Source organism: Panthera leo, chromosome E1 (assembly GCF_018350215.1).
Source record: "Panthera leo isolate Ple1 chromosome E1, P.leo_Ple1_pat1.1, whole genome shotgun sequence".
NCBI classification, from domain to species: Eukaryota; Metazoa; Chordata; class Mammalia; order Carnivora; family Felidae; genus Panthera; species Panthera leo.
The window spans coordinates 1,811,936-1,839,826 of NC_056692.1; the positions used below are offsets into that span (position 1 = coordinate 1,811,936).

A 27,891-nucleotide genomic window follows, 5' to 3' on the forward strand; every position below is an offset into this window, starting at 1 on the left:
TTTTGGACTTGACGAAGGATTAGACAGAGGAGCAAGCAGAGAGGAATAAAGGCCCTTAGACTAGGATTTTTTTTTTTTTTTTTTTTGCCAGTTCAAATTATTAATTATCCTTGTGCACAAAGAGGGAAGTATGAGTGTTCGGGGAAGTGTATTAGTGAAAAGCCGGAGCAGCTGGAAATACCATATCGGGCCACAGAACTAGACCACGGTGCACCCATTTCATCGCACCCCGCAGCTTAAAAAGCGGCGTAAAGGCGCCACGACGCGCACCTAGTGAGACGAGTCGAGCGCAGACCCTGCTGTTGTGAAACAAACTTTGCGTTCACGTGTCTGTGCACCGACTAAGGTCAGGAGAGCACACACACTCCCCTGGGGCACGGAGCTGGGAAGACCGGAGGCGGCTCGTCCTTCAGGCCGCGTGCTGCTTACATTCGCGTTTGCAGGGCGCCAACGGCCGTCCCAGACTCCAGGCGAGAGGCCGGGTCCCAGGACGCCGGCCGCGCCGAGGGCGGAGGCGCCGCGAGCCCCGGGCACAGCCCGCGGAGGCCCGGGACGCCGGCGCCTTTTGTCCCGACCACGTGGTCCGCCCCGCGAGCGCGGCGCTCCGCTGCCCGCGCATGCTCCCTCGCAGCCCGCGCCGCGAGCCCAACCTCCGCCCGCCCAGTGCGCGGGGCCGCGGCCCCCTCCTCACGCCCCCTCCCCACCCGGCGCCCGTCGCGGTGCGTTTGCGTCATCGCGCCACGCCACCACGGAGCCCGGGTGAAGATGGCGGCAGCCGTTCTCAGCGGGCCCTCGGCGGGCTCCGCGGCCGGGGTTCCCGGCGGGACCGGGGGGCTCTCGGCGGTGGGCTCGGGCCCGCGTCTGCGCCTGCTGCTGCTGGAGAGCGTGTCCGGGTTGCTGCAGCCGCGCGCGGGGAGCGCCGTGGCTCCGGTACATCCCCCGGTCCGTTCGGCCGCGCACTTGCCCGGGCTCATGTGCCTCCTGCGGCTGCATGGGACGGTGGGCGGGGCCCAGGTGAGTGTGGCCCGCGGCCCTGGAGGAAAGCGGGCGCAGCTCCCGGGGTCCGGGGTCGCGGGGCCCCGCGCCGCGCCGGGGAGGTGGCGGGCAGGGGGCCTGGGGCGGAGAGCGGAGCCCGTGTCGCTCTGGGCCACATTCACGCCCTGGGAAAGCCGTCGGTAGAAACTCAGGCAACAGGAAGGGCCTCGTTTTTCTCCACCGCTAGGCTCTTGGTGGTTTCGAGCGGGTTCGAACAAGAGCGGGTTCGAGTCCAGGCCCCGGCGTATCTGGTTTTGGGGATTGTTTCGACGGCGTGAGTGAATGTAGTCGACAGATACTGAGCTCTTACGAAGGGGTGAGCTCAGGGTGCGCCTTTTTACAGATGGCAGTGGCGACGAGCAAAATGTTTTCAGACGCTGTGAGAATTGTATGGTAGGGACCCCTAAGCTAACCTGGAGAACTACAGAGATTTTCCGGAGGCCCTAAGCTGAGACCCCTCCCCACCCCCCGGATGAGTAAGGGTTGGGTAGGGAAAGAAAATGGGAGAAGCGGTTCAGGCAGTGGAAGGCTCATGTGGTAGGAAGGAACTGAAAAGAAGGGCGTTGTGTCTGGGCCTCAGAGGTGGTGGGGGAAGAGAGTGCACACGATGAGGCTGGTGAGGTGAGTAGGCGGTGGGCAGGTCATGCAGAGCTTTCTAGACTGGCCTAGAAGGGTCCTTTGGGTTATACTAAGGGGAGAATCTAACATCCATGCAGTTCTGCAAACTAGAAACCCAGATGTCATCCTGAACTCTTGCTCACATGCCTCATATGCAGTCCTGTTGATTTTAATTATTTAACTAGCTTCCAGACCTGCCCACTCCTTTCCGTATCCTTCCCTTTGCCCCCATCCTCGCCTGAACTCCCATCCTCTTGCCCAGGTGAAGGCACTAAGAATGCATAACGTGTCCAACATGACGTCTTCTAACGTCGGGCGTTCCTTTAACATCTCCTCTCCATCCTCTCCTAACCCGCCCCCCCAGATTGTACCCATCCTTCAAGATGGTCTTCCTTGACTGGTCTTCGTTACTGGGACCTTCCCAGCCCTGTGCTTCCTTCCAGGAAAAGGGTGGTCACAACCCGCTGGATGGTTCTACAGTCTTCGCCCCACTTTTATCAGGGACAGTCTCATCATTGATTTTAACATTACTCCTCGCTATTGACTGTGACAGAACTGGGCCTCTGCTATCTCAGCCCACTTTTGGAAGCAGGAGCTGATGATGCGTTTTCTCTTCTAAGTCCTCCTCGTCTAATTCGTGTGGTTTTAGGCATTTCTGAAATATTATGTATTCTGCCTAGACATGCGTGGTTTCTTTCATTGTCTTTTCAAGTTTTCACTCCTCCCTCAAGTGCCCATTAAGCCCATGAACTTACCGTCTTTCTTATTTTCTGCGAAGTGTCTAAGTGTAGTAGAATTTTGAGCAAAGCTGAAAGTGATGCGGAAAACTAGACCCCTTTTAATATTGCTTGTGTTGCCTTTTTTTTGGGGGGGGTGGCATATTCTGCCTTCACTTTTTTCCTGCTTGTGTGTCTCATATTGGACCCTCCGTACACGGGTTTTCTTAGCTTCCTCGTACACTTGTATTCAACAGACCTTTATCAAGTATCTGTTATGGGCTAGCTATTGTTTCTCTACCCTAGGCAGATAAACAGGCATGATCTTTTCCCTCAGAGGCTTTCTAGCCCAGTCGAGATGAGAACTGAGGGAAAGTAAATGGGCCGGAGCTTATTGGAAAGACGGATAGATCCCCTGATTGGACCGTCTGTGTTGACCCACTCAATGACTCTGCTTTCCTGCAGGTAACCCGGTAGCCCCACAGTGAAGCTGGATTGGTTCACAGTTTCTGGCACCGATTCCAGCCACAGTCCCCTGACTTGTCTCCTTGCCTCGTCTCCTTGCCTCGTTCTGTTGTATCTCATCCATTTCTCACACAGCAGCTGCAGTGAGCTTTTCTTTCTTTTTCTTTTTTTTTAAGCTAATTTTTTTTTTTTAATTTATTTATCGAGAGAAAGTGTGTGTGTGTGCACACGAGGCAGAGAGGGGCAGAGAGAGAGAGAAAGAGAGGGAGAATCCCAAGCCGCGCTGCCAGTGCAGAGCCTGATGGGGGGGGGGGACTCGAACCCATGAACTGTGAGATCATGACCTGAGCTGAAGTCAGACGCTTAACCTTCTGAGCCATCCAGGCACCCCCGGAGTGAGCTTTCCAAAGTAAAATTCTGATCCCGTTTGCCGTCTTTTAAAATCTTTCAGGGGCGCCTGGGTGGCTCAGTCAGTTGAGCGTCCGACTTCCACTCAGGTCATGATCTCACAGTTCATGAGTTCGAGCCCCGCATTGGGCTCTGTGCTGACAGCTTGGAGCCTGGAGCCTGCTTCCGATTCTGTGTCTCCCCCTCTCTGTCTGCCCCTCCCCTGCTCGTGCTGTCCGTCTCTTATGAATGAATAAATGTTAAAAAACATTTTAAATCCTTCAGTAGCTGGACTTTCTCGGCCCTTGGCCTTCGTACTTGTAGGTCTCTGCTCGGGATCCCTCCCTGTCCTGCTTCCCCGCTCCCCACAAAAATCGTTTCAGTTCTCTGTTTATTTGTCACTGCCTTTGGGAAACCTTTCCAAACCACCCTATGATTCACTGTCCATTCTTAGACCATATTGAAGTGATCTATTTATTCGTTTCGCGTGTATACAATCTCCTTCCCTCCCATCTACACGGCTAGGCTTTGATTTTTTTTTTTAACACGTAATTGAAAAAGATGTAGGGAACTTACTTCAGATTACACAAAAGTAGAGGAAATAGTATTTTGAAGTATCCCATCCTATGCTGTCCCCATCACCCCAATTTAACAATGAACGTTTACCAACATTGTTTAATGGCCACCCTCCCAGCTCTTCTCCCTCCCCCGCACTGGGCATCTTGAAGCAAATCCGAGATCTCATTTCCGATCTCATTTCCCCTATGGCCGCGTGTTCTTAGAAGGACAGGGGTCTTATTCTGCCTTGTACCCCAGGGCTTTGCCCTGTTGCGTTCCGCAGCCAGTCGCGCCGTCTGCTTAAAAACGTCATCAACAAGGTGACAGCATGCTCGCTCCAAACCATACATTTACCTTTGCGTGAGGCCCCACCCTGTGTGACCTCTGCTTGCCTCTCGGCCTCATCTCGTACAGCTCTCCGTGTGTCTGGACTGTGGCCGCCCACGCTAACCTCTTGATGTGAAACTCCCGGGAAGGTGAACTTCTCCCTTAGGGCTCAGCTTCTCTGCCCCTGTTTCGCGGGAGTCTTTCCTGACCACCCTGTGCCAGTCCTTCCCGTCCCGCACGTTCTCTGTCACCTTGTCCCGTTTCATTTTTCCTAGCACTTCTCACTCCTTGAAAGAAATTAACCTGTTTGTTATCGGTCACATTCTCCCTTCTCTTCGTACCCGGTTTAAATTCCATTATAATCACTTTCTTGCCCCTCTCCCTACACCGTGCTTGCCCGGCGATACCACGTCTGTGTCCAGTTCAACTCTGTTCTGTGCCTACGCCCGCGCAGCTCGGGATAGCTGGAGAGGAACACGTAACCTTGCTGACTGGTCTCAGTTAAGACTCCTGGCTGTCATCACGGCAAGCGGACCCTTAGTGTTGCCCAGCAGTCCTGCTACGTTTCCGCTCTCCTGGACAACCTCCGATTACTTCTCTGCACCCTCAGTCTTAGCTGATCACCTGCTTCCCACTTCTCCGAGCCGGTAGGCAGTCGGCGGGCAGTCCCGTAGGCTCCCGCCACCACATCTGCCAGGGTAACCGTAGCTGGCTCTCTGCCTTCCCTCCTGGGGCGAGGGGCGAGCTGGCCCCGGCGACTGCTTGTGCACTAGGGCTAGCCCGTGCCCCCTCCTTCGTCCGATCTTCTTCTCTGTCGGGGCCTTGCCTCCGCACGCAGCTCCAGGCGGCCTTTAGCCGTCCCCACCTCGTGCCCCATTTCTCCTCTCGTCTTCATGGCAACGCTCCTCAAAAGAATTGTTTGTACTTCCCGCCTCCGACTCTTCACCCGTTTTTCTTTTGTTTAATGATGTTTTGAGATAATTAAAAAAAATTTGTTTTTTTTTTTAATGTTTATTTATTTTTGAGAGAGAAAGAGAGCGTTGAGTAGAGGAGGGGTAGAAAGAGAGGGAGACAGAGTCTGAAGCAGGCTCCAGGCTCTGAGCTGTCAGCACAGAGCCCGACATGGGGCTCGAACCCACCAACCATGAGATCATGACCTGAGCTTAAGCCGGACGCTTAACCGACTGAGCCACCCAGGCGCCCCACGTTTTGAGATAATTTAAAGTTTATGCTCAATTTGAAAGGATAATAGACTTCTTGTGTATCTTTCCCCCAGATGCCCCAAATGTCAACGTTTTATTTTTTTTAATTTTTTATTAAAGAAACTTTTAAAAAAATGTTTATTTTTGAGAGAGAGAGAGAGACAGAGCACAAATGGGGGAGGGACAGAGAGAGAAGGGAGACAGAATCTGAAGCAGGCTCCAGGCTCCAAGCTGTCAGCACAGAGGCCGACATGGGGCTCAAACTCGCAAACCGTGAGATCGTGACCTGAGCCAAAATCGGACGCTTAACCCACTGAGCTACCCAGGCACTCCCCCCGCCCCCTTTTTTTTTTTAAACTTTCCATGACCATTCAGGCCCTTAGGATTAGGTCTCTTTTTAAAAAAAATTTTTAAAGTAACAATCAGTCTTTTTTTTTTTTTTTTTTTTTAATGTGTTTATTATTGAGAGAGAGAGCAAGAGGGAGGACTGGAGAGAGAGGGAGAGATAATCCCAAGCAGGCTCTCCACTGCTAGCTTGGAGCCCAATGTGGTGCTTGAACTCATGAACCATGAGATCATGACCTGAGCTGAAATCCAGAGTTGGACGCTTAACCTCCCGAGGTACCCAGGCGCCCTGAGATTGTTTAAAGTACTCTAACCCCAGGGGCGCCTGGGTGGCTCAATGAGTTAAGCTTCTGACTTCGGCTCAGGTCATGATCTCGCGGTCTGTGAGTTTGAGCCCCGTGTCAGGCTCTGGGCTGACAGCTCAGAGCCTGGAGCCTGCTTCGGATTCATTCTCTCTCTCTCTCTCTCTCTCTGTCTCTCTCCTTCCCCTGCTCATGCTCTGTCTCTCTCTGTCTCAAAAATAAGTAAAAACATTAAAATAAAGTACTCTATCCCCATCGTGGGGCTTGAGCTCACAACCCCGAGGTCAGGAGTCGCACGCTCTTTTGACTGAGCCAGCCAGGTGTCCCCTCTTTAGTCTTCTTTAAACTGAAGCAGTCTTGGGGCGCCTGGGTGGCTCAGTTGGTTAAGCGTCCAACTTCAGCTCAGGTCATGATCTCACACTCTGTGAGTTCGAGCCCCGTGTCGGGCTCTGCTGACCACTCAGAGCCTGGAGCCTGCTTCAGATTCTGTGTCTCCCTCTCTCTCTGCCCCTCCCCTGCTCATGCTCTGTCTCAAAAATAAATAAAAACATTAAAAAAAAAAACAAAAAAAAAATAAACTGAAGCAGTTTCTTCGTCTTACGATCACAACGGTTTTGGAGAGCCGCAGGGCAGTTCTGTTTGAGGACGCCCCTCGGTAACGGGATTCGGCAGGAATGATGCGGCCGTGTGTCATTTTTGGCGTGTCACATCGGGGGCACATGGTGTCTCTCTGCCGCTCCACCGGTGGTGGTGACTTCGGTCACTGGATCAGGACGGTACCTGCCCGGTTTCCTCACTGTGAAGTGTGGCTTGTCTGTAACTGGTACGTGTGCCGTGCGGAGATCACATGCACGTCTGTGTCTTGTCAGCCTTCTGCCCCGCGATTCAGTGTCCGTGTAAGCGTCTTCTCATTTGAGTCCTGGCTCCGGTGGTCACCTCCCGAACTCGTTCTCCTGGGGCTTTCGGCCTCACCCCTTCACCGAATCACCCCTCTGCAGGGGCCCGTGGCGGTTCTTGAAGACCACCCGTGCTCTTCAGGGTGTGAAGTTCAAAGGTCATTGTTGCCCCCCCCCCCGCGGTCCTTTTCAAGGCATTTCATACAGTTGGCCCCTCCTTCCTTCTTGAGACTTTCTTCTGCTTCCGGCACAGCATCCTGATTTCTTTTTACCCGTTCTGCTCACTCCTTTCCAGCCTTTACCGGGTCCTCCTTGCTTCCCACCTCTGGATGATTGACGGTCCGAGAACCCGGGCCGATTTCCTCTGCGTGGGCGCTGTCCCTGGAGAGCTGACCCAGTCTCGTGGCCGACAGCTTCCCGGATCCGTGCTCCAACCCAGCCTTCTCCCTCCCGACCCACCCGCCCGGTGCCTGTGTGGCACATCCATTCTGCTGTTAAGTAGGAAGCCAGGTTCCACACTTGTGACCCAGCCCGCCCCTCCCGCGGGGCCCCTGCTAGCAAACCTCCGTTGTCTCTGCGTCTCCCTGTCTCGCGCCCCTGTCGTTTGCCAGCACACCCTTGGGCTCTGCCTTCAGAGTACATCCGGAATTCGACTCTGTACTGAGCTGGTTAAGCAGCCTCGTCTCGGCCTCCTCCTGTCTGCGTCTGCCACCCAGCGAGGCAGCTCGGCCCTGGGGCTGCGTTTTCAAAAATAAGTCAGACAAGGGGTGCCTTGGTGGCTCAGTCAGGTAAGCATCCGGCTCTTGATTTCAGCTCAGGTCACGATGTCACGGTTCGTGGGTTGGAGCCCCGCATTGGGCTCTGACCGGACAGTGTGGAGCCTGCTTGGGACTCTTTCTCTCCCTCTCTCTCTCTCTCTTTTTTTTTTTTTTTTTAACATTTATTTATTTTTGAAGGAGAGAGAGCGTGAGCAGGGGAGGGGCAGAGAGATAGGGAGACACAGAATCCGAAGCAGGTTCCAAGCTCTGAGCTGTCAGCACAGAGCCCGACGCGGGGCTTGAACCCACAAACTGTGAGATCGTGACCTGAGCTGAAGTTGGACGCTCAACCGACTGAGCCACTCAGGTGCCCCAGCCTCTCTCTCTGTCTTTATCCTACTTGCTCTCCCTCTCAAAATAAACTTAAAACAAAACAAAACAAAACAAAAGTCAGACGATATCACTCCTCTGCCCAGTCCCCCCCGCCACAGTCTTTATCTTCTTCAGAGTAAGAGTCACCAGGTGCCTGCATGGTGCCAGGCGCTGGCCCGGCCCCAGGGACCTGCGTCTTCTATGACTCTGGCCTCGCACTCTCCTTGAGACAGTTCACCTCCTTGCTGTCCTTTACCAAGAAGAACAGGGCGCACCTGTCACCGCGATCAATTTTATTGATTGATATTGTTATCATCAAAGGCTGTATTTTTAAGTAATCTCTGTACCCACCTTGGGGCTCGAACTCACGACCCTGAGATCAAGAGTTGCACGCTCCACCGACCGAGCCGGGCCCGGGCGTCCCCGCTCTGACCAATTTGAGAACACTCCAGAAGGAAGCCCCGTACCCGCTGGCAGTTACCGCCTGTTTCCCCGCAGCCCCTCTCTGGCCCTCAGCCCGAGGCGGCCGCTCTCTACGTTTTGTCTCTGTGTTTGCCCGCTTGGACCATTTCGCGTAAACGAGTTCTACAACATGTGCCTTCTTTCACTTAGCGTGACGTTTTTAGAGGTTCACCCGTGTCTCAGAACTTCCCTTTATGACCCTCCGCCGTGTGGACACGCCACACTGTGTTTCCCGTACAGCAGTTGGCGGGCGGGGGGTGGTTTCCACCTTGCGGCTCTCGGGGAGGATGCTGTGAACCCTCACGCGCAGGTGCGGGCGCGCACGTTTTCAGGTCGCTGGGGCAGGAGCCGAGGAGGGGACCTGCTGGGTCGTGCGAGCCCGCACGACCTCGCGAGGAACCGCCCGACGGTTGACGTTCTCCCCAGCAGCGCGTGCGGGCGCGACCGTGTCTTGCTTTCGCTGGGCCCAGATGGGGGTTCAGCGAGGGCTTCGGTACCCCCTCCGCACGGAACGCCGTCTCCCTTCCCTCCCCGGCCGCTGCTTTCCTTCCCGAGTCCGCTCTTTCGGGCCCCCTGGTGCTTCGCGCCATCCCGCCTGGTTTCTCGTCTGGGTGTCCGTGTCTCTTCTGTCGTCTGCACCTAGAACGTCGGCTCTGCAGCACCGAACACAGCGTCCCCCGTGAAGCGGATGTGGGGTGAATATTTGCAGGATAAGCGAGTAAATGTTTTCTTTCGCAAGAGCGGGGCCCCTAACTTGTCCAGCTCTGTTCCTCCGTCCGCCTCCGTGCGGAGCAGGTGTTGTTGGCAGAAGGAGCGGCGAGCGCGGTCGTGGGTCCGGGGGCTGTGAGGGGAGTCTGGCCTTCCAGGGGTCGGGAAATGACTCGTGGGAGGGCTGGGGGACACCCCTCTCTCAGGGCCCCCAGAGTACGTGGATGGGAGACTCTGGCCGACTCGGTCTGCGTTGGCCTTAGTGGCTCTCCGGAAGCCGGGAGCAGAAGGGGTTGGGGGTGAAGGAAGAAGGGGGTCCCAGGTAAGCCCGCGTCCGATCAGCAAGCATTTGTGGGGTCTCGTCCGTGCCGGGTGCCTTTCAGGGTGACCGGGCTGAGGGAGCCGCGTCTTGGCAGTCCGGTCGCTGGATGAGTTGGGCTGCCCCCGTGTGGCGCTCCCGTTGTCGGGCGGGGAGCCGGGACGGGACTCGGCTGCTGGAAAGCGGGCAGAGGCTGAACTCCTTGAGGGACGGTGGTCGGGCTCAGAGGAGGTGTGACGTCAGGAAAGGGTCCGTGGGGCCGAGAGGGGTTGGGAGAATCCTGATCCCAACGCGCTTCCCTGCTTTCTCTCCCCCAGAACCTTTCAGCTGTCGGGGCGCTGGTGGGTCTCAGCAATGCCCGTCTCGGTTCCGTGAAAACTCGGTAAGTGTGCGCCCCGTTCTTCCTCTAGGGGGAGGTTTCCTTAGGAAGTGGGCCGTGCGTCTGTACTTCTGTCCCTCTATTGTCACCACCCCGCGGATTCCGGAGACTTCTCCGTTCCCAGCGCGGGGAGGACTTCGTTCTTTCCACGGGCTCCCTTGAGTTGAGTGCCCCCCTCCCCCTTCCAGCTCCCGAGTTTCCTCAGCCCCCCCCCCGTGGGACCACCCGGGCCCCCACGTCCCCACTGCGCACCCCTCAGCCCTCCCGGCGCTGCGGGAGTTAGAGCGCCCGGGGGTCTGCGGCAGCGCCTGGCTCTGCCCGGTTAGCATAGGACAAGCTTCCTCCGCGGCCGGGCTTGTCCTGACGCCCTCGTCTCCTGCAAGGTTCGAAGGGCTGTGTCTGCTGTCCCTGCTGGTGGGGGAGAGCCCCACGGAGCTGTTCCAGCAGCACTGTGTGTCCTGGCTTCGCAGCATCCAGCAGGTCCTACAGGTGAGGCTGCCCCCCCGCCCCGCCCCCGCCCGGCTCCATCCCGGTGCTCCCGGTGCGCTGTGGGCGCTGGGCCTGGGCTCGGGCTCGTGAGGACAGAGAGGACTGGCGGTTCCCCGCGAACGGGGAGCACGGCTGCACGTGGGAACGTTGCGGGAGAGCGTTGGATTTTTTTTTTTTTTTTTTTTAATTTATTTTTGGGACAGAGAGAGAGACAGAGCATGAATGGGGGAGGGGCAGAGAGAGAGGGAGACACAGAATCGGAAACAGGCTCCAGGCTCCGAGCCATCAGCCCAGAGCCTGACGCGGGGCTCGAACTCACGGACCGCGAGATCGTGACCTGGCTGAAGTCGGACGCTCAACCGACTGCGCCACCCAGGCGCCCCTGCGTTGGATATTTTTATCCACGGGGTTGTTTTAATTCATTTGACCTTTCGCACCCCGCGACCCTTGACCCTTTGCACTTCCTCGCTAGCCTTTCTAACACGTGACATCTCGAAAGTTCCTTTTCCCCGGTATTTTATTTTTGTTTTTATTTGTTAGCATTCTTATTTTTTGCTGCTCCTTTCTTCCTCTCTTAACATTTTAATTTTTTTTTCTACTCTTACGTCCTCTGATGGCCTCCCCACCTGGTTCTTCAGTGAGCATGTTCCGAGCACTTGCGGCCGAGTGCCGAGCTCTGGGGGACAGTGGTAAGGCGGACTTGAACCCTGCCTTCATGGTCCCTGGAATCCAGGGGTCAGGGAGCTTTCTGTGGAGTGAATGTTTACAGATGGAGGAAATGATGAAAAACAGCAACTTTTATTTGGAAAAGACAGCATATAAACCATCCCCTAAGAGTTCATTCTAATGACTTGGTACTCATATTTTTAGAGGATGTATTTGGAGCAGATTGATGAATCTTATCTCTGTGGTGGCCTTAAACAGATTACCCCTTCATAGAAATCCGTGTATCTCGGGGCACCTGGGTGGCTCAGTCGGTTGAGCGTCCGACTTTGGCTCAGGTCATGATCTCGCGGTCTGTGAGTTCGAGCCCCGCGTCAGGCTCTGTGCTGGCAGCTCAGAGCCTGGAGCCTGCTTTCGATTCTGTGTCTCCCTCTCTCTCTGCCCCGCCCCTGCTCATGCTCTGTCTCTCTCTCTGTCAAAAATGAATAAACATTAAAAAAATTAAAAAAAAAAAAAAAAAAAAGAAATCCGTGTATCTGAGTGAAGGATGTTCTTCTTAAATAGACTCAGTTGTGGTCATTCTAATTTTCCCCTGAAACCAAAGCATACTTATATCCATCTTGCTCTTGAAACGTACCGTAGTTTGTGGATCCTGTCGTAAATTCACGTGAAAGCTTTCAAATGTCAGCGAGTTAAAATTTTTTTTGTTTTTTATTTTTTGAGAGAGAGAGAGAGAGTGCGCTCATGCACGCAAGCTGGGAGGGGCAGAGACAGAGGGAGAGAGAATCCTAAGCAGGCTCTACACTTTAACCATAGAGCCTGATGTGGGGGCTCGAACCCACGAACTGTGAGATCGTCACCTGAGCCGAAATCAAGAGTCGGACGCTGAACGACTGAGCCACCCAGGCACCCCAGATCTCAGCTAGTTTTAATTAGCTTCTGAATTTTTAAACTACTGAAAACTTTCTCAAACACTTATACGGAGTAGATACCAAAGGCCTTAACGTAATTGTATTTCTGTTTCTTCAGAAGCTCTCTAGATCGTGCTGTTTATCGTTAAGAGTTATTTTGAGTGCGTCATTTCAACGTAACTCCTTTGATTTCTCCCTCAACAAAATAACCGAAGGGCAGTTTTTTATCCTATCTTGGGCCACCTTTTTAAATAGTGTTTTATTAAAATATATATTTCAATAAAAACTTATTTTTATTATTTTTAAAATTTATCTTGCAAGTGAGAGAGAGTGGAAGCAGGTGAGGAGCAGAGAGAGAGGGAAAGAAAGGCTCTCAAGCAGGCTCTGCTCTGTCAGCACAGAGCCCAACGTGGGACTCAGTCTCACGAACCGTGAGATCGTAACCTGAGCGGAGATCAAGAGTTGGGACACTTAACCAACCGAGCCACCCAGGTGCTCCGTCTTATTTTATTTTTTAAGTAAGCTTCACGCCCGCAGTGGAGCCCAGCGTGGAACGTGAACTCACGACCCCGAGACCGAGACATGAGCTGAAACCGGGAGTCGGATGCTTCTCTGATTGAGCCACCCAGATGCTCCCCCGGGCAACCTTTTTTTTTTTTTCCCCCAAACTGTATTATCGAAGTGCGGTTGACCTACAGTGTCGTAGCAGTTTCAGGTGTACCGTGTGGTGGTTGGAAAATTCTGTACGTTCTGTGATACAGATGGTAAGTGTTTTAGGCTGTGCAGACCACACATGGGTGTTGTTACGTTTTGTTCCTTTTTTCGTTTGTTTGTTTCCTACCCATTTAAAAACGCAAAAGTCGTTTTTAGCTTGTGGGCCTTGCAAAAACAGGCACCGGGCACCCACAGACCGTAGAGTCTGGTGACCCAAGAGACTTTGCTCGAATGATTGTAAGTCGGGGCTCCCGGCCGGCTCAGTCGGTAGAGCGTATGACTCTCAACCTCGGGGTTGTGAGTTCAGGCCCCGCGTTGGGCGTGGAGCCTACTTGAAACAAAAATCAAGAACTATTCGACGCGCGTGAGATGACGCACGACGGCGGGTGCTCTCGGAAGTGAAGGGCACGGTTCTCTTGAGAAGGTGTGACGAGAGCGTGGCCCGGGCTGGGGTGACGTGGGCCCCTTTGCGATCAGGGCCAGTAGTTCGGGGAGGGTTTGTCGGAGCGGATTGGACTAGGAAAGGGAGAAAAGAGAAGTTTGGCCCCTCTGAAGGATGCTGAGCAAGCTGCTGTGGCTGGGTGGGGTTGGCGAGGCGCGACTGGGGAGGCAGGCAGGCGGGCGGGCGGGCCCAAACCATGTATGGCCTCATAGGCGTGTGAAGGCGTTGGGTGTTTATTCTCGCAACGGTGGGAGTTCATGGAAGGTTTTGCGTAGGGGTGAGGAGAAGGAGGCGGTGGTGGCAGTGACGTGATCGGATTTGCATTTGGAAGGGTTGCTTGGGCTGCCGTGTGGAGAAGGGACTAGGAGGGGGCCGGGTCGGAGGCAGGGAGACCACGCAGAAGGGAGACGTCAGGGTAGCTGGGACTGGACAAGAGGCCGTAGACACGATGAGAAGTAGATTGAGTGCAAGAGAGGGTCGGAGGCACAGTGGACAGGTCCCGATGGCAGAACCCTTCAGGGGAGGACGTGTCCGGGACGACTCCCGGATTTCAGGGCACGGGGGCGGGGGGGAGACGGGGGCAGCCAGGCTCGTAGGGGACGGGTGGAAGCACCGGGCTCGTGGCCTTGGCCGTCCTCTTGGTCAGAAGCCCTCTTGGCAAGCGTATCCCTGATCTCAGAGCGTGACCCCGGGGGTTCAGCAGGTGCGGGCTTTCGTCGGTGCGTCTTACGAAGGGGAAGAGCCCCCTTCAGCAGTGGGTGGCTGCTGAAGCTGGGTGGGGGGGCGGGTGCGAGTGCCCTGGAGTGCCGACCCGCACGGGATTCGGGGGCGCGCCACACGTAGCGGTCAGGTGGGGGAGGCTGAGCTCGCGGGGACACCCGGACTGTGGGTGGTGTGGAAATGGGGAAGGTGTTTACGCCCTCCGAGGTGGAGGGAGGCGAGGACGAGTACTGGTTTCCAATCTGGCAGCTTGGGTTATGAGGCCCGGGAAGTGCTTCTGGCCGAGCGGGGGACTCTGAGGCCGGGTTGACCCGGGGGTGGGGAAGCGAGTGGGAGATGGAATGCAGTCGGGAAGCCGGACGATCCTTTCAAGATGGAGAGGAATTGGGCAGAGCCAGGAGGGGCTCGGAGAAGGGTTTTCCGGTGGGGGCACCCGCGTGCCGCTAAGTGTCCGTGGGAGTCCTTCGGGGGGACTGGCCGGAGATCAGGCCTGGAGCCGGGTGATGGTGTCAGGTTCTGAGAAGAGGGGACTGGTCCTCGCACGGGAGTCGCGGCGGCGGGAAGCCGGGGGCATCCCCGTGGCTGGGCTTCTGTGTCCTCTGTGACGGTGGCAGTGGTGGAGAAGGTTCCAGTCGAGGGGAGGGTGCGGTGGGGTAACCGGAGGAGGCCCCCCGCCATCACTTTCCCACTAAGCGTTCTTACTGCTTCGGTTGCCGGGGGCCTCTGGTCTGGCGGGAGAGAGGTGCTTCCTGCTTCTTCTGGGAAGCTCTTCTAGATCCAGACGGTGTTTTCCTCCGTGAGTCCAGGGTGGGTCTGAGCCGGGCAGGAGCCAGCGTGGCGACACGGGGCGGTGTTGTTATGGCTGAAGCTTCGGTGCGAAGCGCTCCTCTCCGTTCCTAGCAGGGACGCGCAGCACGGGAGGATCTGAGACTTCCGTCAGTGGGCTCTGGAAGGCGCGTTCCCAGATTTCGGGGCCCCCAGACGCCCGTGATGCTGACATGTAGACACGCGTCCTTTCTGTGGACCAAGGCGCTGCCTTGGGGTGCCCCGTGTCGCCAGTGCGCCTTTCCCTGGTGGGTTTGCTGCCGGTGGTGACCTGCCCCGTGGTGTTTCCCAGAAGCCCCGTGTCGCGCCGCCTCCTCTCCGCGACCGCAGAGGTGAGGTTGGGAGCACGGGTGTCGCTGCTTTCAGTCCCAGGACCCGCCCCCGACGATGGAGCTGGCCGTGGCCGTCCTGAGGGACCTACTCCGGTACGCGGCCCAGCTGCCCACACTCTTCCGGGACATCTCCACGAACCACCTGCCCGGCCTCCTCACCTCCCTGCTGGGCCTCAGGCCAGAGGTGAGAGCCCTCACAGCGCTTCCCCTCCGTGGAGCTAGAGCGGGGGGTAGCGGGAGGGCAGCGGGCATTGGGGGGCGGAGCGGGGGGAGCGGGGGCGTGCAGATGGGGTGTGGGTGGGCGCGTCGGGCTCTCCGGCCCGGCCTCACTTTCTGTTCTGCCCACAGTGTGAGCTCTCCGCGATGGAGGGGATGAAGGCTTGCATGACCTACTTTCCTCGGGCTTGTGGGTCTCTCAAGGTAAGTGATCGTGCGCAGCGCGGTGGCTGTCTCACCGCAGACCGTCGGGTCGCGTCGGGTCGCGTCGCGGAGTGTTCTGAGCAGCTGTGACCGTGCCGCCTCCTAGTGCTTAAATGCTCTCTCATCACGTCCTCACGGCTGAAGGAACGAAGTAACTTCCCTGAGGTCGAGGAAGCTCGGAACCCGTGTCTATGGCCGGAGTCTAGGCTGTTAACCCTGACTTGGCCCTTCTGCCCTCCTCCTCTGTGCCTTTACCCTGCCCTCCCCGCCTTCCTACCCTCCTGCCGTACTCTGTTCCTGAAGCTTGCGTAATCTCCTCCAGGAAGCCTTCCTGACTTCTCGCTTCCCCGTATCAACTTGTATTCCTGACTGAGCTCTCTGTCCCTTCCCCACCCTTTCCCCCAAGCTGTCATGACCCGCGCAAGGCGGCTGTTCGACGAAGCCTTACTAGGTCACGTGGGCAGGGTATCAGTGGGTCAGGGGAGGGGAGAGGTCAGGGAGAGAACTGCAGTTTTACTGTCCAGGAGGCACAGTAACAACACGTTGTGTCAGAGCAGTACGTTAAAGAGGGCCGCGTAACCAGCTCGTGTCCTCGGACGCCAGCCTCGTACCCGGGAACGAACGGGTGGCCCGTTCGTTGTGGTTTTTCTTCCTTCGTCATACTCCGCGCTGCTCGGCAGACCGTCGGGCGTCCCGCCACTCAGAGGGACGCACAGAGCTGTAGGGAACTGGAATGCGTGGCAGATTGGTGGCCCCTCGTGCGCTCAGTGGTGTGGTTGCCTGTCGGCCGCCATCGTTACCAGTTAGGGGAGTTTGCCGTTAGGGGATCTTACGTTGAAAGTAAGATCCCCTGGTTCTGCGAGAAAGTCGAGAAAGTAAAGGAAAGCGAGACAACTGATGGCGGCACCCGCCGAGTGCGGCCACGGGACACCCTGTCACGGCGGTGGTCCCGGGGGGGTTGGTGTCGGTGAGTGAGACAGACGAGGACGCGGGCCCGGAGCGGTTTCCCCGACCTACCCGTCAGGTCTGTAAGCCTCGTAGCTCTGAAGCCAGGGCGGGTGCACGGCCCTTCGAGCCGGTGCTTTTCCTGCGGGAGAGACCCCAGAAGCTCTTAAGAATGTAGCCTGGATGAGCCGATAGGCTTCCACGGGGATAGGCATCCACGGGGTTGCTGGCTCCGGTCGGCTGTCTCGGCTGGGGGAGGGAGGGCCACGCGGAGCCCTGGGGGCGGACGTGCCGTGGGCCGGGAGCGTGTCCGCCGAGGCTAGGTTAGGGTTAGGGTTAGGGTAGCACCGGTTCCTCGAGCTGTTTCTCAGTGACACGGGGTCAGGTCCTCATCAGTCTGGGTTTTCACAGGCTACCCTGATGGCAGGTGACGGGATCTCTGGGCAGTCAGGGCAAGATTTTGTCAAGACGGCCTTTGGAGCAACTGCTAGATTTTTCTAAAGTCGAGTTGGGTTGTTTTTATAAAGTTCAGCCTGAGTTGTGCTGAGTTTAGTAAAAACTGCCTTCCTTCCGGAGGACTCTGTAGGTCAGCGTCTGGAACCACGCAGGCCGTGTGTTTGTCCCCGAGCCCCCACCGGTCAGGGCGGGTGTCCGTTCTGGTGCGGCTCCTGAGGGCCCGCGTCCTCCCGCCCCCGCCCTCACCTGTGCCCCGAGGCGGGAGCTGGGGTGTCGCCGCCTGCTGGACTCCCGCAGTCGGGGGGCTGGACGCCAGGGGACCCTGCGTGGGTGCCTCTGATCTCTCTGTGAGAGGACAGTCATCCACGCTAATCCACAGCCTTGGGGACACGTTCTGGCCTGCGTTTTGAGTGTCTTTCCAAAGGTCACAGCAGGACTTCCAGATGTTCCAGGCCCTGTGTCCCTGCCTCCGGCTCACTGAGAACACAATGTCATCTGGAGACCGTCCCCCCGTGGACGCCACATTCCAGACAAGAATCTGTGAGAGGCTCCAGGGCGGCTTGTACTTGGGGAACTGATAAGTGCTGTTTGGAGTGTCCGTCTGTCCCCTGGCTCGCCCCAGGGCAGTGGCGGCGTCCGAGTCCGGGATGACCCCTCCCAGATGACGTGCCTCTAGCCTCCCGAGTCTGTGAGGTCAGCCCCCGGAGGCTCTCCTCCCCCCCCCCCCCCCCCGCCGAACGGGCGAGTAGTTCCTCGGGATGAGCCGGAACAGTAAGCCCCGGAGAGGCTCCCGCCCTTTGCGTGGGTGCGCGCGTGCGCTCTCCCGAGTGAGACATCGTGTAGTTGGCCTGCTGGGTCATCTGGGGCAGCCTCCTGCTCAGAGCCGCGTCCCTCAGCTGTGCTCTGTCGCGATCGCATACGCAGACTTGCGTTGGCCTCGGCCCAGCTCTTTTGCACCAGCATCTCGGGGAAGGTGACCAGAAGGGCAGGGCGCCAGCGCACCTGGGCCTTTGGCCGCTCTCCAGGAAATGTCCTCCTTGGGGGCCGGGGAGTCCAGACCCCCGCGGGCGGTTCCCGTCTTCCGTGAAGTGTTCCGAACCCTCCCACGCCACACCGGCCGTGAGAGCGCTGTCCCCGTCCCGGTGGGACCGGTCGGCGAGAACCGCGCTCGCCACGGGGCAGGTGGGAGGGAGCCGTCTGCTTGGTTTCCGAACCACGTGCTCCGCTTCCATCCGCGAGGCCCTGCCGAGGGCCTGGCGCCACAGCCGCTCTTTTCTCCCGCAAGTTCACCCTTGTGTGCGTGGGGCCCCGCCCCCACAGGACCCTCCGGCCTGGGGTGGAGGCCGCGTCTGCTCCTGACGTGCATCCCCAGGTGGATCCCCTCCCTCAGCCTGGCCAGCCCGCCCCTGCCCCTGCTGATGCCTTGTGTCCTCCTGACTCTGCCCCTGCAGGTGGGGTCCGTCCCCTCTCTCTGTGCCCTCACGTCAGTGTGTTCTTGCCCTCGTTTGTGCCAGTGTTTTCACAGCCATAAAATACGTGGAATTGCAAGGGAAACCGATTCTGATCAGAATGGGAGTTTTAAAAAGTTGTGATGGAGCAGCGTGTAGTTCGTCGTTAACGCATCAGATAACAGGACCTAATAGCTGCCGATGTTTCAGATCAGCGGAGCGATGTTTCAGGACGCCTGTAAATAGAATGTGCTGTGAAAACAAGCGGTTTCTGCCGGTGACCGTCAGGGGCACTGCCGACGGCACGGTGGCTTTTTGTCTCCTTTTATAACGGAAAGAAACCCTGCGTTTCACTTACGGGTTGAAAATGATAAAGATATATCTTTCCCTGCCATGTTCCCAGGCCCCGATTCTGGCCCCAGAGAGTTTGTGGCCCCCCAGTGAGGCCTCGTGTGGGCGGGGACCTGGCCCTGCCACACTGCCTTCTCCTCTTGCCTGACCCTGCCCTGCCCTCGCACCTCCGCACCTCTGCACCTCGGCTTGGGGCCACACTTCCCTGCGTGCACCTGTCGTCGTGTCTCAGCTGCAGGGGTGGGAGTGTGGTGGTTGCCGCTTTTTCAGGACCGCGTCCTTTTGGCCTGAGGGAGAGGACCCTCGTTTTGCAGAAATCAGTGGGAGGGAGCCCAGTGTCTGTGGGGCCAAACGGGAGGCAGGCTGAGGGTGAGGGCTGTGTTCGGGATGTCTTTGGACCCCGGAGCGGGTGCACTCCAGGCACGGAGCCCGTTAGCCTGCCTCGCGTCCTGGGTCTGCGGGACGGAAGGGCCTGGGCGCTGGCTCACCAGCCTCTTCCTCTCTGTCCCCTGACCCAGGGCAAGCTGGCCTCATTCTTCTTGTCTCGCGTGGATGCTTTGAGCCCTCAGCTCCAGCAGGTAAAGGGAAAGGAGGGGGGTGGAGACTCTGGGGGCCTGAGCTGGAGCTTTCTTCTCTCTTCCTTGGCTTTTCTTGCTGTCACTGCCATTGGACTGTGACGTCACCTCCCCACCCCATCTGCGTTCCGCCCCACCATCCCTTCCTGTTCCCCTCCGAGCTCTCTTTCTTGGCCCATTGGGGTCGGGGGGTGGCCCTGGCGCTGGGCCACATTCCCGTCTGACTGCTTTCTGGCGTTTCTTCCGCAGTTGGCCTGTGAGTGCTACGCCAGGCTGCCCTCGCTGGGGGCCGGCTTTTCCCAGGGCCTGAAGCACACGGAGAGCTGGGAACAGGAACTGCACAGCCTGCTGGCCTCCCTGCATGGCCTGCTGGGGGCCCTGTACGAGGGAGCGGACACGGGTAGGGGCTGCCGCAGGAGGGGCCCGGGAGGGGCGCCTGGCGGTGTGGGGTGGTGCGGCTCAGCACATGGGTCACCTCCCGTGAGAGAGAGGGACGGGGACGGAAGAAGGACGTCGGGGTGCGAAGTGCCGATGTTTCCGCACAGCCCCCGTGCAGTGTGAGGGCCCCGGGCTGGATGTGCTGCTCGCGCCCTCGGAAGACGGTGACGCCCACACCCTCCTCCGGCTTCGGCACAGGTTTTCGGGCCTGGCACGCTGCCTGGGGCTCCTGCTCAGGTGTGTGAGTGAGGGTGGGGGGGGGGGGGGGGTCATCCTCCCCGGGGAGGAGGCAGAGGACCAGGGAGGGGGTCCCGTCGGGGAGCCCGTGCTGAGGGTGTCCCTGCTCTCGTTCCCGTCAGCTCTGAGTTTGGGGCTCCCGTGTCCGTCCCCGTGCAGGAGATCCTAGACATCATCTGCCGGACCCTCAGCATCAGTGCCAAGAACATCGTGAGTGGACCTCGTGCTCTGTCCGCGGCCCTTCCTCGGGACTGGGGCGACTGGGAGGGCCATGCGGGAGGCGAAGCCCCCAAACCGGGGCCTCCCTGAGGCTGCGCCGGCCAGCGCCTTCCTCTTGTGCAGACGCCACTGCTCCCCGGGCTTCTCGCGACACACGTGCACATCCCAGTGGGTTCGCTCACATTTCTAGGAATGCTTCTGGCACGTGCTTCCCTAGGGGAGGGCGAACCCGGGGTCAGCCGTGCCTCCCCTCCTCTCTCCGGGGTCTGTCTCCGGGGACGGGTTTGTGGCGCGGGGCGGGCTCCTCCCTGTGTGCACACGCGTGCGGTCCCCCTCCCCTCGCGCACGCGCCTTCCCTCTGCCTTGTGTCCTGCAGAGCTTGCTCGGGGACGGTCCCCTGCGTCTTCTGCTCCTGCCTTCCATCCACCTGGACGCCCTGGACCTGCTCTCCGCGCTCATCCTCGCGTGAGTGGGACGGGGCGGCGAGTCGTGAAGGGGCGGGGTGTCGTGAAGGGGCGGGGCCAGAACGGGGTCCCTGTTCTGTCTTCGCCCCCAGGTGTGGAAGCCGCCTCCTGCGCTTCGGGGCCCTGATCAGCCGCCTGCTTCCCCAGGTCCTCAATGCCTGGAACCTCGGCAGGGATGCCCTCCCTCCGGGCCAGGAGAGGCCTTACAGGTGACCGGCGAAGGAGGGGTAGAGAGGGGAGGGTGGGCCGGGAGCCCCGAGGGGACCTGGCCGGCGGCCCCCTGACGGGCTTCTTTCCGCTCGCCCTTCAGTGCCGTGCGGACCAAGGTGTATGCCGTGTTAGATCTGTGGGTGCAGGTGTGCGGGGCCTCGGCGGGAGTGCTGCAGGGGGGCGCCTCGGGGGAGGCCCTGCTCTCCCACCTGCTCAGTGACATCTCCCCGCCCGCCGATGCTCTCAAGGTGAGCGAGGCCCGTGCTCCTGGCCGGGGACCGTCCCCCGTGCCCCTGCTCCCTAATCTCTGTGTCTGCCCACGTGTGTGACTCCCGCTTCCCTCCTCCGCCAGCTGCGCAGCCCCCGGGGGAGCCCTGATGGGGGACTGCAGTCCGGGAAGCCCAGCGCCCCCAAGAAGCTGAAGCTGGATGTGGGGGAGGCCACGGCCCCGCCCGGGCACCGGAAGGGGGACAGCAACGCCAACAGCGACGTGTGCGCGGCCGCGCTGAGAGGTGGGTGAGGCCGTGCCCGGCAGCCTGGGGCCGTTGTTGAAGCGGTGCCCGTAAGGCCCAGGGCCGGCCCGGGGCTACGGACGCCTGGGCTCCTGTGTCACATGGGGCTCCGGGCTCTTCCTGCTCCCGCAGGGTCTCTGCTACCTACCCCATGCTGCCGCAGCACAGAGTTGGGGGGTCCCTGGCCCTCGGAGCTTGCATCCCCCCCACTCACCACCCCCCCCCCCCCCAGCAGGCTGCTCAGCGGGGCTTTCTGCTTTCGTTGTCACCGATCAGGAAGCAGGAGCATAGTCGGTACCGTGTGGTGCGAGGGTGACTTTCCTCTGGGTCTTGTGTGTCGCCCGGCCCGCCACCCGCCACGTGGAGAGGAAGGTCTCTCTCCCCGCGTCTGCGAGTGCGTCCGCGCGTGCGTGCGCAGCGCGCCTCCCCACCTGCCCGTGCTGTCTGTGGCCCTGGGCGCCGGAGGCGCTCCTGTGACCCCCCGGTGTGCTGTCGAGAAGCCCAGCGACTCGACCGAGGCAGGCAGGGCCGGGGCCACCGCCCGGCTCGGGCTGCGGAAGCCCCACTGGCCCGCCTGAGACGCCCTCTCCTCCCCCAGGCCTCAGCCGGACCGTCCTCATGTGCGGGCCTCTCATCAAGGAGGAGACTCACAGGGTCAGTGGAGACGGGCGCTGCCGTGCGCGGGGGCTGCCCCCCGAGGTGGGGTGTGCAGACCCGGACAAGGCTCGGGTGGGCTTGGCGACGTCTCGAGGTGCGCTCCGTGTCCTTTTCAGAGACTGCACGACCTGGTGCTCCCCCTGGTCATGGGGGTCCAGCAGGGCGAGGTCCTGGGCAGCTCCCCATATACCAGCTCCCGCTGCCGCCGGGAGCTGTACCGCCTGCTGCTGGCCCTGCTGCTGGCGCCGTCTCCCCGCTGCCCGCCTCCCCTCGCCTGTGCCCTGCAAGCCTTCTCCCTGGGCCAGAGAGAGGACAGCCTGGAGGTAACTGCCCACCTGAGCCCACCCCTGAGCTGTCGGGAGTGTCCTGTTCCTGACGCCACGGGCCCGCCCTCTCTGGGGCCGTGAACCCTTGTCCTGTCCCTGATGCCACGCCTGCCTTCGTCTTTCCTCAGGTCTCGTCCTTCTGCTCAGAAGCACTGGTGACCTGTGCCGCTCTGACCCACCCCCGCGTTCCCCCCCTGCAGTCCATGGGCCCTGCCTGTCCCGCGCCTGCCCCGGCTCCCCCTCCCGAGGCCCCGTCTCCATTCAGGGCCCCACCCTTCCACCCCCCGGGCCCCATGCCGTCCGTGGGTCCCATGCCCTCCGTGGGCCCCATGCCCTCCGTGGGCCCCATGCCCCCCACACGCCCCGGGCCTCCAGCCACAGCCAACCACTTAGGCCTGTCTGTCCCCGGCCTGGTGTCTGTACCCCCCCGGCTCCTGCCTGGCCCTGAGAACCACCGGGCAGGCTCAAACGACGACCCCGTCCTTGCCCCTAGTGGCACCCCTCCACCGGCCGTGCCCCCAGATGAAACTTTCGGGGGCCGAGTGCCAAGGCCAGCCTTTGTTCACTATGATAAGGAGGAGGCCTCCGACGTGGAGATCTCCTTGGAGAGCGACTCCGACGACAGCGTGGTGATCGTGCCCGAGGGGCTGCCGCCCCTGCCGCCCCCGCCCCCCACAGGGACCACGCCCCCCCCTGCAGCTCCGGCCGGGCCACCGACAGCCTCCCCTCCCGCGCCGGCCAAGGAGGAGCCTGAAGAGCTTCCCGCGGCCCCGGGGCCTCTCCCACCCCCACCGCCACCCCCCGTGCCGGGCCCCGTGGCGCTGCCGCCACCCCAGCTGGTCCCCGAAGGGCCGCCTGGTGGCGGAGGACCCCCCGCGCTGGAAGAAGACTTGACAGTTATTAACATCAACAGCAGCGATGAGGAGGAGGAGGAGGAGGAGGAGGAGGAAGAAGAGGAGGAGGAAGAAGAGGAGGAGGAGGAGGATTTCGAGGAGGAAGAGGAGGAGGAAGAGGAGTATTTTGAGGAGGAAGAAGAGGAGGAAGAGGAGTTTGAAGAGGAGTTTGAGGAGGAGGAAGGTGAGCTGGAGGAAGAAGAGGAGGACGAGGACGAGGAGGAGGAGGACGAGCTGGAGGAGCTGGAAGAGGTGGAGTTTGGCCCGGCAGGCGGCCCGGCCGAAGAAGGGGGCCCTCCGCCCCCCAGCCCGGCCCCTGCCCTGCCCCCTGCCCAGCCCCCTGAGGCCCCGCCCGAGCCCGGAGTGGAGCCCGGGCTGCTGCTGGAGGTGGAGGAGCCCGGGCCCGAGGACGAGCCGGGGGCCGAGGCCGCCCCCACGCTGGCCCCCGAGGTGCTCCCCTCCCAGGGCGAGGGGCAGAGGGAAGCGGGGAGCCCCCCGGCCGGGCCGCCGCCCCAGGAGCTGGTGGAGGAGGAGCCCTCGGCTCCCCCGCCCCTGCTGGAAGAGGGGACTGAGAACGGGGGTGACAAGGTGCCACCCCCACCGGAGACGCCTGCGGCCGAAGAAATGGAGGCGGCGGCAGAGGCAGAGACGGCGGCCCTGCAGGAGAAGGTGAGGCGGGCGGGCGGGCGGGGGGCTGCGGGTGCCCTGGCGACCTCGGCCGCCCCGCTCTTCCCCGTGTGACCGCTTCTAATCGCGTGTCTTTGCCCCGAAAGGAGCAGGATGACACGGCTGCCATGCTGGCTGACTTCATCGATTGTCCCCCTGATGACGAGAAGCCCCCAGCGGCCCCCGAGCCTGAGTCCTAGTCTTCCCCTGCGCCCCCCACTCCTGTTTCCAATAAAGTTGTGTCTTCGGCTATCGACTGCTGCTTCTCTTGCCTTTTACACCACCGTGTCCCCGTCCAGAAGCCCCGCCGTCCACTGGGCTCCGCAGGGGTGCCCGTAGCGCTCCCCACGCGTCTGCGCAGCCGTCCTGTGGTCTCCGCTGTCCAGAAGAGGAGCCGCTGACCGAGAGGGCGATGGACTGTCCTCTTGCTCAACGGGGCCGGGCCGGGGTTTTCTGTGATCTGCCCCGCACTCTTGCCGCTGCTGCGCCCGGAGCCGGGCTGCCCGTGTGGGTGAGACCGGGAGGGGTGAGAGGACCCGGCCTTGCTTGTCCGCGTGTGGCCGTCCTACGTGTCCTCGTCCTCATGAGCGAATTTGTAGACACGCTCGCCTGCACACCTGCCCCCTTGGTCTGAAAGGCTGAGGGATGTGGTAGGACTTGGAGAAGCGGGAAGGGTACGGAGGGGTCTGGTCCGTGGCTTCTAGGCGGTTCGAACCTTGTTGCGGGTCTCCGGTGGCTGTGTCCACCCTCCTCAGGGGTTTCCTCCCCCATCTTGAGACGTGGATGTGTCCCGGCCCGTGTCTGGTCCCCTGAAACACATGGGGCCTTGTCGGGTGCACGTGTGAGGGGGCTTTCTCAAATTGCACGAGTGAGATCGTATGTCTTTGACTTACTTCGCTTAGCATAATACACTCTAGTTCCATCCATGTTGCTACAGTTGGCAAGATTTCATTCTTTTTCATCGCTGAGTAGTATCCCGTTGTGTGTCTATATATGCGTGTATATATATGTGTACACATACACACAGACCTGGCCCTTCACCTCTAAATTCTTCAACGTTCTCTCTCCTGAGATTTCTCTGTGTAATCACAATACCACTATCAAACCCAAGAAAAGTAACAGCAATTAAATAACAATGTATATAGACTGTGATATTCAGATTTCCTCATTCTTGAGACGTGTTCTGCAGTTGTGCTTTTTCTTTTTATTTGCTGTTTCAAGTTCACGAGGTTTTTAGGTGAAGGCCGCTTGAGGCTTACGGACCACTGGAAGGACGAAGGTGCAGGAATCCTGCAGTGGTGATTTTTAACAAATAGAAAGACCCTGAATTCTGGAAACTGTAGAAAAGTAAAGTTGTCACTGACTCCGAGGAAGAGGCTGGCACAGAAGTTTTATGATTTAAATTGTGTGCTGAGTAGAAAATACGTTCATGTGGTTCAGAACTCGGCGGGTTCGGGTTTGTTCAAAAGCCTTCTCGTCCCTGCCTGCCCTTCAATTAGGCAGAGGGCAGCCTGACCCGTGCCCTCCCGCCGCGGCCCTGCGCGCGCGTTCCCACCATGACCGCGCGCACGCTCCTGCCGCAACCGTGTGCGCGTGCGCGCTCCTACCGCGCCCGGGTGCGCCGTCCCACCCCCACCGTGACTGCGTGCGCGCTCCTGCCGCGGCTGCGTGCGCGTCCCCACCGTGGTCGTGTACGCACTCCTGCGGCGCACAAGCGCACGTGCCCAAGCTTCCCTTTAATCTGCCCCCGAGCGGGGCGCGATCTCACTTAGCCTAAGTGCGGTTGGCCGAGCCGTGGGCTTCCTCGTCACACGCGGAGTGCCAGTCACGTGGTAGGCACTGCGTTCTCGTTGCCGTGTACTTCGGACGTGGTTCTAGACGGCAGGAGGTTCTGGAAGGAGTGCGGAGCGTGGGGGAGCGACGGGGCGGCCTCCCCCGTGTCCCTTCGTGGTTGCCTCTGCGTGACTAGGGCACGGCGTTGAGACCAGGATTTGATGTTGGCACAGCGCTGGGCGCCGTCGCCAGCCGGGGGCACAGACGTGAACAAAACGTCTAAGAATCGCTGCCCTGCTCTCGGCCGTTTACGTTCCAGGTGCGTGTGGGGGGCGGACTGTAAATGAGCGTGTGTCAGGTGGGGCCGAGTGCAGCGGAGGACAGGGGAAGGGGTGCGGCGTGTGTTGTTAAGATTGGACGGGAATTTGCAGACGTTAAACGGGGGATTTATAGAGCGCATCCCCCCATTACTGCGACTGCATGCGGGCGTGCGCAGTGGGAAGCAGGACAGACCGGGAGGGTCTCGCTGAGAAGGCCATGGTCATTACGGACCCGAAGGAGCGGGCGGGCGGCAGGGCTCTGTCCGGGGTGGGGAGGTGCTCCGGGCCGAGGGCAGAGGGCACAGCAGGTAAGAGTGTTCTCAGGGTGTTGAAGGAACCCAGGGGCGCCGGAGGGGCCGAGAGGGCGGGGTGAGGCGTGGAGGGTGGGGGCAGGAGCGGGCGGCGATGAGAGGAGGCCGCTTGGAGGGTTCGGGCAGGCGACCTAATAGGATTTGACCGCTCTGGGGAAGTGGATGCAGGTGAGGGTCCGGCTGGGAGCAGGGGCGCCGGCCAGGAGGCCGAGTCGGTGCGCGAGTGGTTGATTTCTAGGTAACGTCTGAGGGAGGAGTTGACAACGTGCGGATGGTTCCTTCTTTGTCCGTGCAGAGTCTCCTCGTTCTCTTTTCCAGCTGCCCGGGGTGCGTTTGCCAGCATGTATGCGACCGGCCCCTGGCTTCTGCCGCGGAGCAAGCAGATGACGTGCACGTGTCGTGCCCGCAGTTATTTGCCCGTAGGACCAGGTGCTGGAAAGAGAGTCGCGGAGCCCTCTCGGATGCTGTCCGGGTTTGGGGCCCGGACCTTGCCCACCTGCGCTCTTCTCTGCGCCGGCGTGTTAGACGGGAAACGTGCCGGCCTCGCGTTCTTTTCGGTGTTCAGGGCCTTTGAACTTCCTGTTCTGCAGAATGGGCGTGTGCCTGCGAAAGTGCTGCTTTTACTTGCTTGTGGTTTCGTGGCTATCTTTATGTGGCGGGAAAGTTTGCCCTTCGTGTCCAAGCCTTGCACCAACCTTCCTGACGCTTTGGCTCTCATCTGCGCGTGGTAGTTTCCGACCTGCTGGACGTTTTTAGGAAGTGTGTTTATCAGTAAGTCTTTTAGCTCTCGGGTCTTCAGTCCTATTTTTATTATTAATTGATTGTTTGATTGTGTTTATTTACTTAAAAAAATTTTTTTTTTATTTTTATTATTGAGACACAGAGAGCGTAAGCAGGGGTGGGGCTGAGAAAGAGGGAGACACAGAATCTGAAGCAGGTTCCAGGCTCTGAGCTGTCAGCACAGAGTCCAACGCAGGGCTCGAACTCACGAACTGCGAGATCATGACCTGAGCCGAAGGTGGACACTTAACCGACTGAGCCACCAGGTGCCCCTGATGGCGTTTATTTTTGAGAGAGAGAGTGAGGGGGGCAGAGAGAGAATCCCAAGCCCTCTTCGGGGCTCAAACTCATGAACCACGAGATCATGAGCAGAGCCGAAGTGGGTCGCTCAACCGACTGAGTCACCCAGGAGCCACTTTGAGCCCTATTTTTAAAAGGCCATCACCTTGGGGCAGCTGGGTGGCTCAGTCGGTTAAGTGCCAAATTCAGCTTGGGTCATGATCTCCCGGTTTGTGGGTTCCAGCCCCGCGTCGGGCTCCGTGCTGACAGCTCAGAGCCTGGAGCCTGCTTCGGATTCTGTGTCTCCCTCTCTTGGCCCCTTCCCTGCTTGCACGTGCGCTCGTGTGCTCTCTCTCTCTCTCTCTCTCAAAAATAAAGCATTAAAAAGTTTTTAAGAAAAAAACGCTATCACCTTTCTGAGATTTTTAGGAGACTTACTATGTTTTCAGCATTTTTATGCTGCTGCGATCTCATGCTACGGATCCTTTGACAGTTTTGGTTTTTATATGTAAGTCTTTCATCCGTTTGGAATTTATCCCAATATAAGGCTTGAGATACAGATCTGACTTTACTGTTTTACCCAAAAGTCTTTTATTTTTAATTTTTAAAAATTTACATCCAAATTAGTTAGCATATAGTGCAACAATGATTTCAGGAGTAGATTCC

At 59.2% G+C, this 27,891-nt stretch overlaps 1 protein-coding gene across 1 annotated transcript; it reads left to right on the forward strand.

Moving 5' to 3' along the window:
* Nucleotides 1–742: 742 nt before the first annotated feature.
* PELP1 (proline, glutamate and leucine rich protein 1) lies at nt 743–24,012 on the forward strand. Its single transcript, XM_042916097.1, has 17 exons — nt 743–1,014; nt 9,788–9,852; nt 10,233–10,338; nt 14,980–15,129; nt 15,294–15,365; nt 19,084–19,143; nt 19,390–19,540; nt 19,686–19,815; nt 19,938–20,025; nt 20,411–20,499; nt 20,591–20,707; nt 20,809–20,956; nt 21,061–21,220; nt 21,819–21,874; nt 21,994–22,200; nt 22,332–23,765; nt 23,870–24,012. The coding sequence occupies exons 1-17, from the start codon at nt 766–768 to the stop codon at nt 23,960–23,962; spliced, it is 3,375 nt and encodes a 1,124-aa protein (XP_042772031.1). The 5' UTR covers nt 743–765; the 3' UTR covers nt 23,963–24,012.
* The last annotated feature ends 3,879 nt before the right edge of the window (nt 24,013–27,891 follow it).

Bases quoted from the DNA above. Each gene is read 5' to 3' on its own strand.
- PELP1 (XM_042916097.1), top strand. From the start codon at position 766: ATGGCGGCAGCCGTTCTCAGCGGGCCCTCGGCGGGCTCCGCGGCCGGG. The intron at 20,957-21,060 runs GTGAGCGAGGCC...CTCCTCCGCCAG, and splicing joins CGCCCGCCGATGCTCTCAAG to CTGCGCAGCCCCCGGGGGAG. The intron at 21,221-21,818 runs GTGGGTGAGGCC...CTCCTCCCCCAG, and splicing joins GTGCGCGGCCGCGCTGAGAG to GCCTCAGCCGGACCGTCCTC.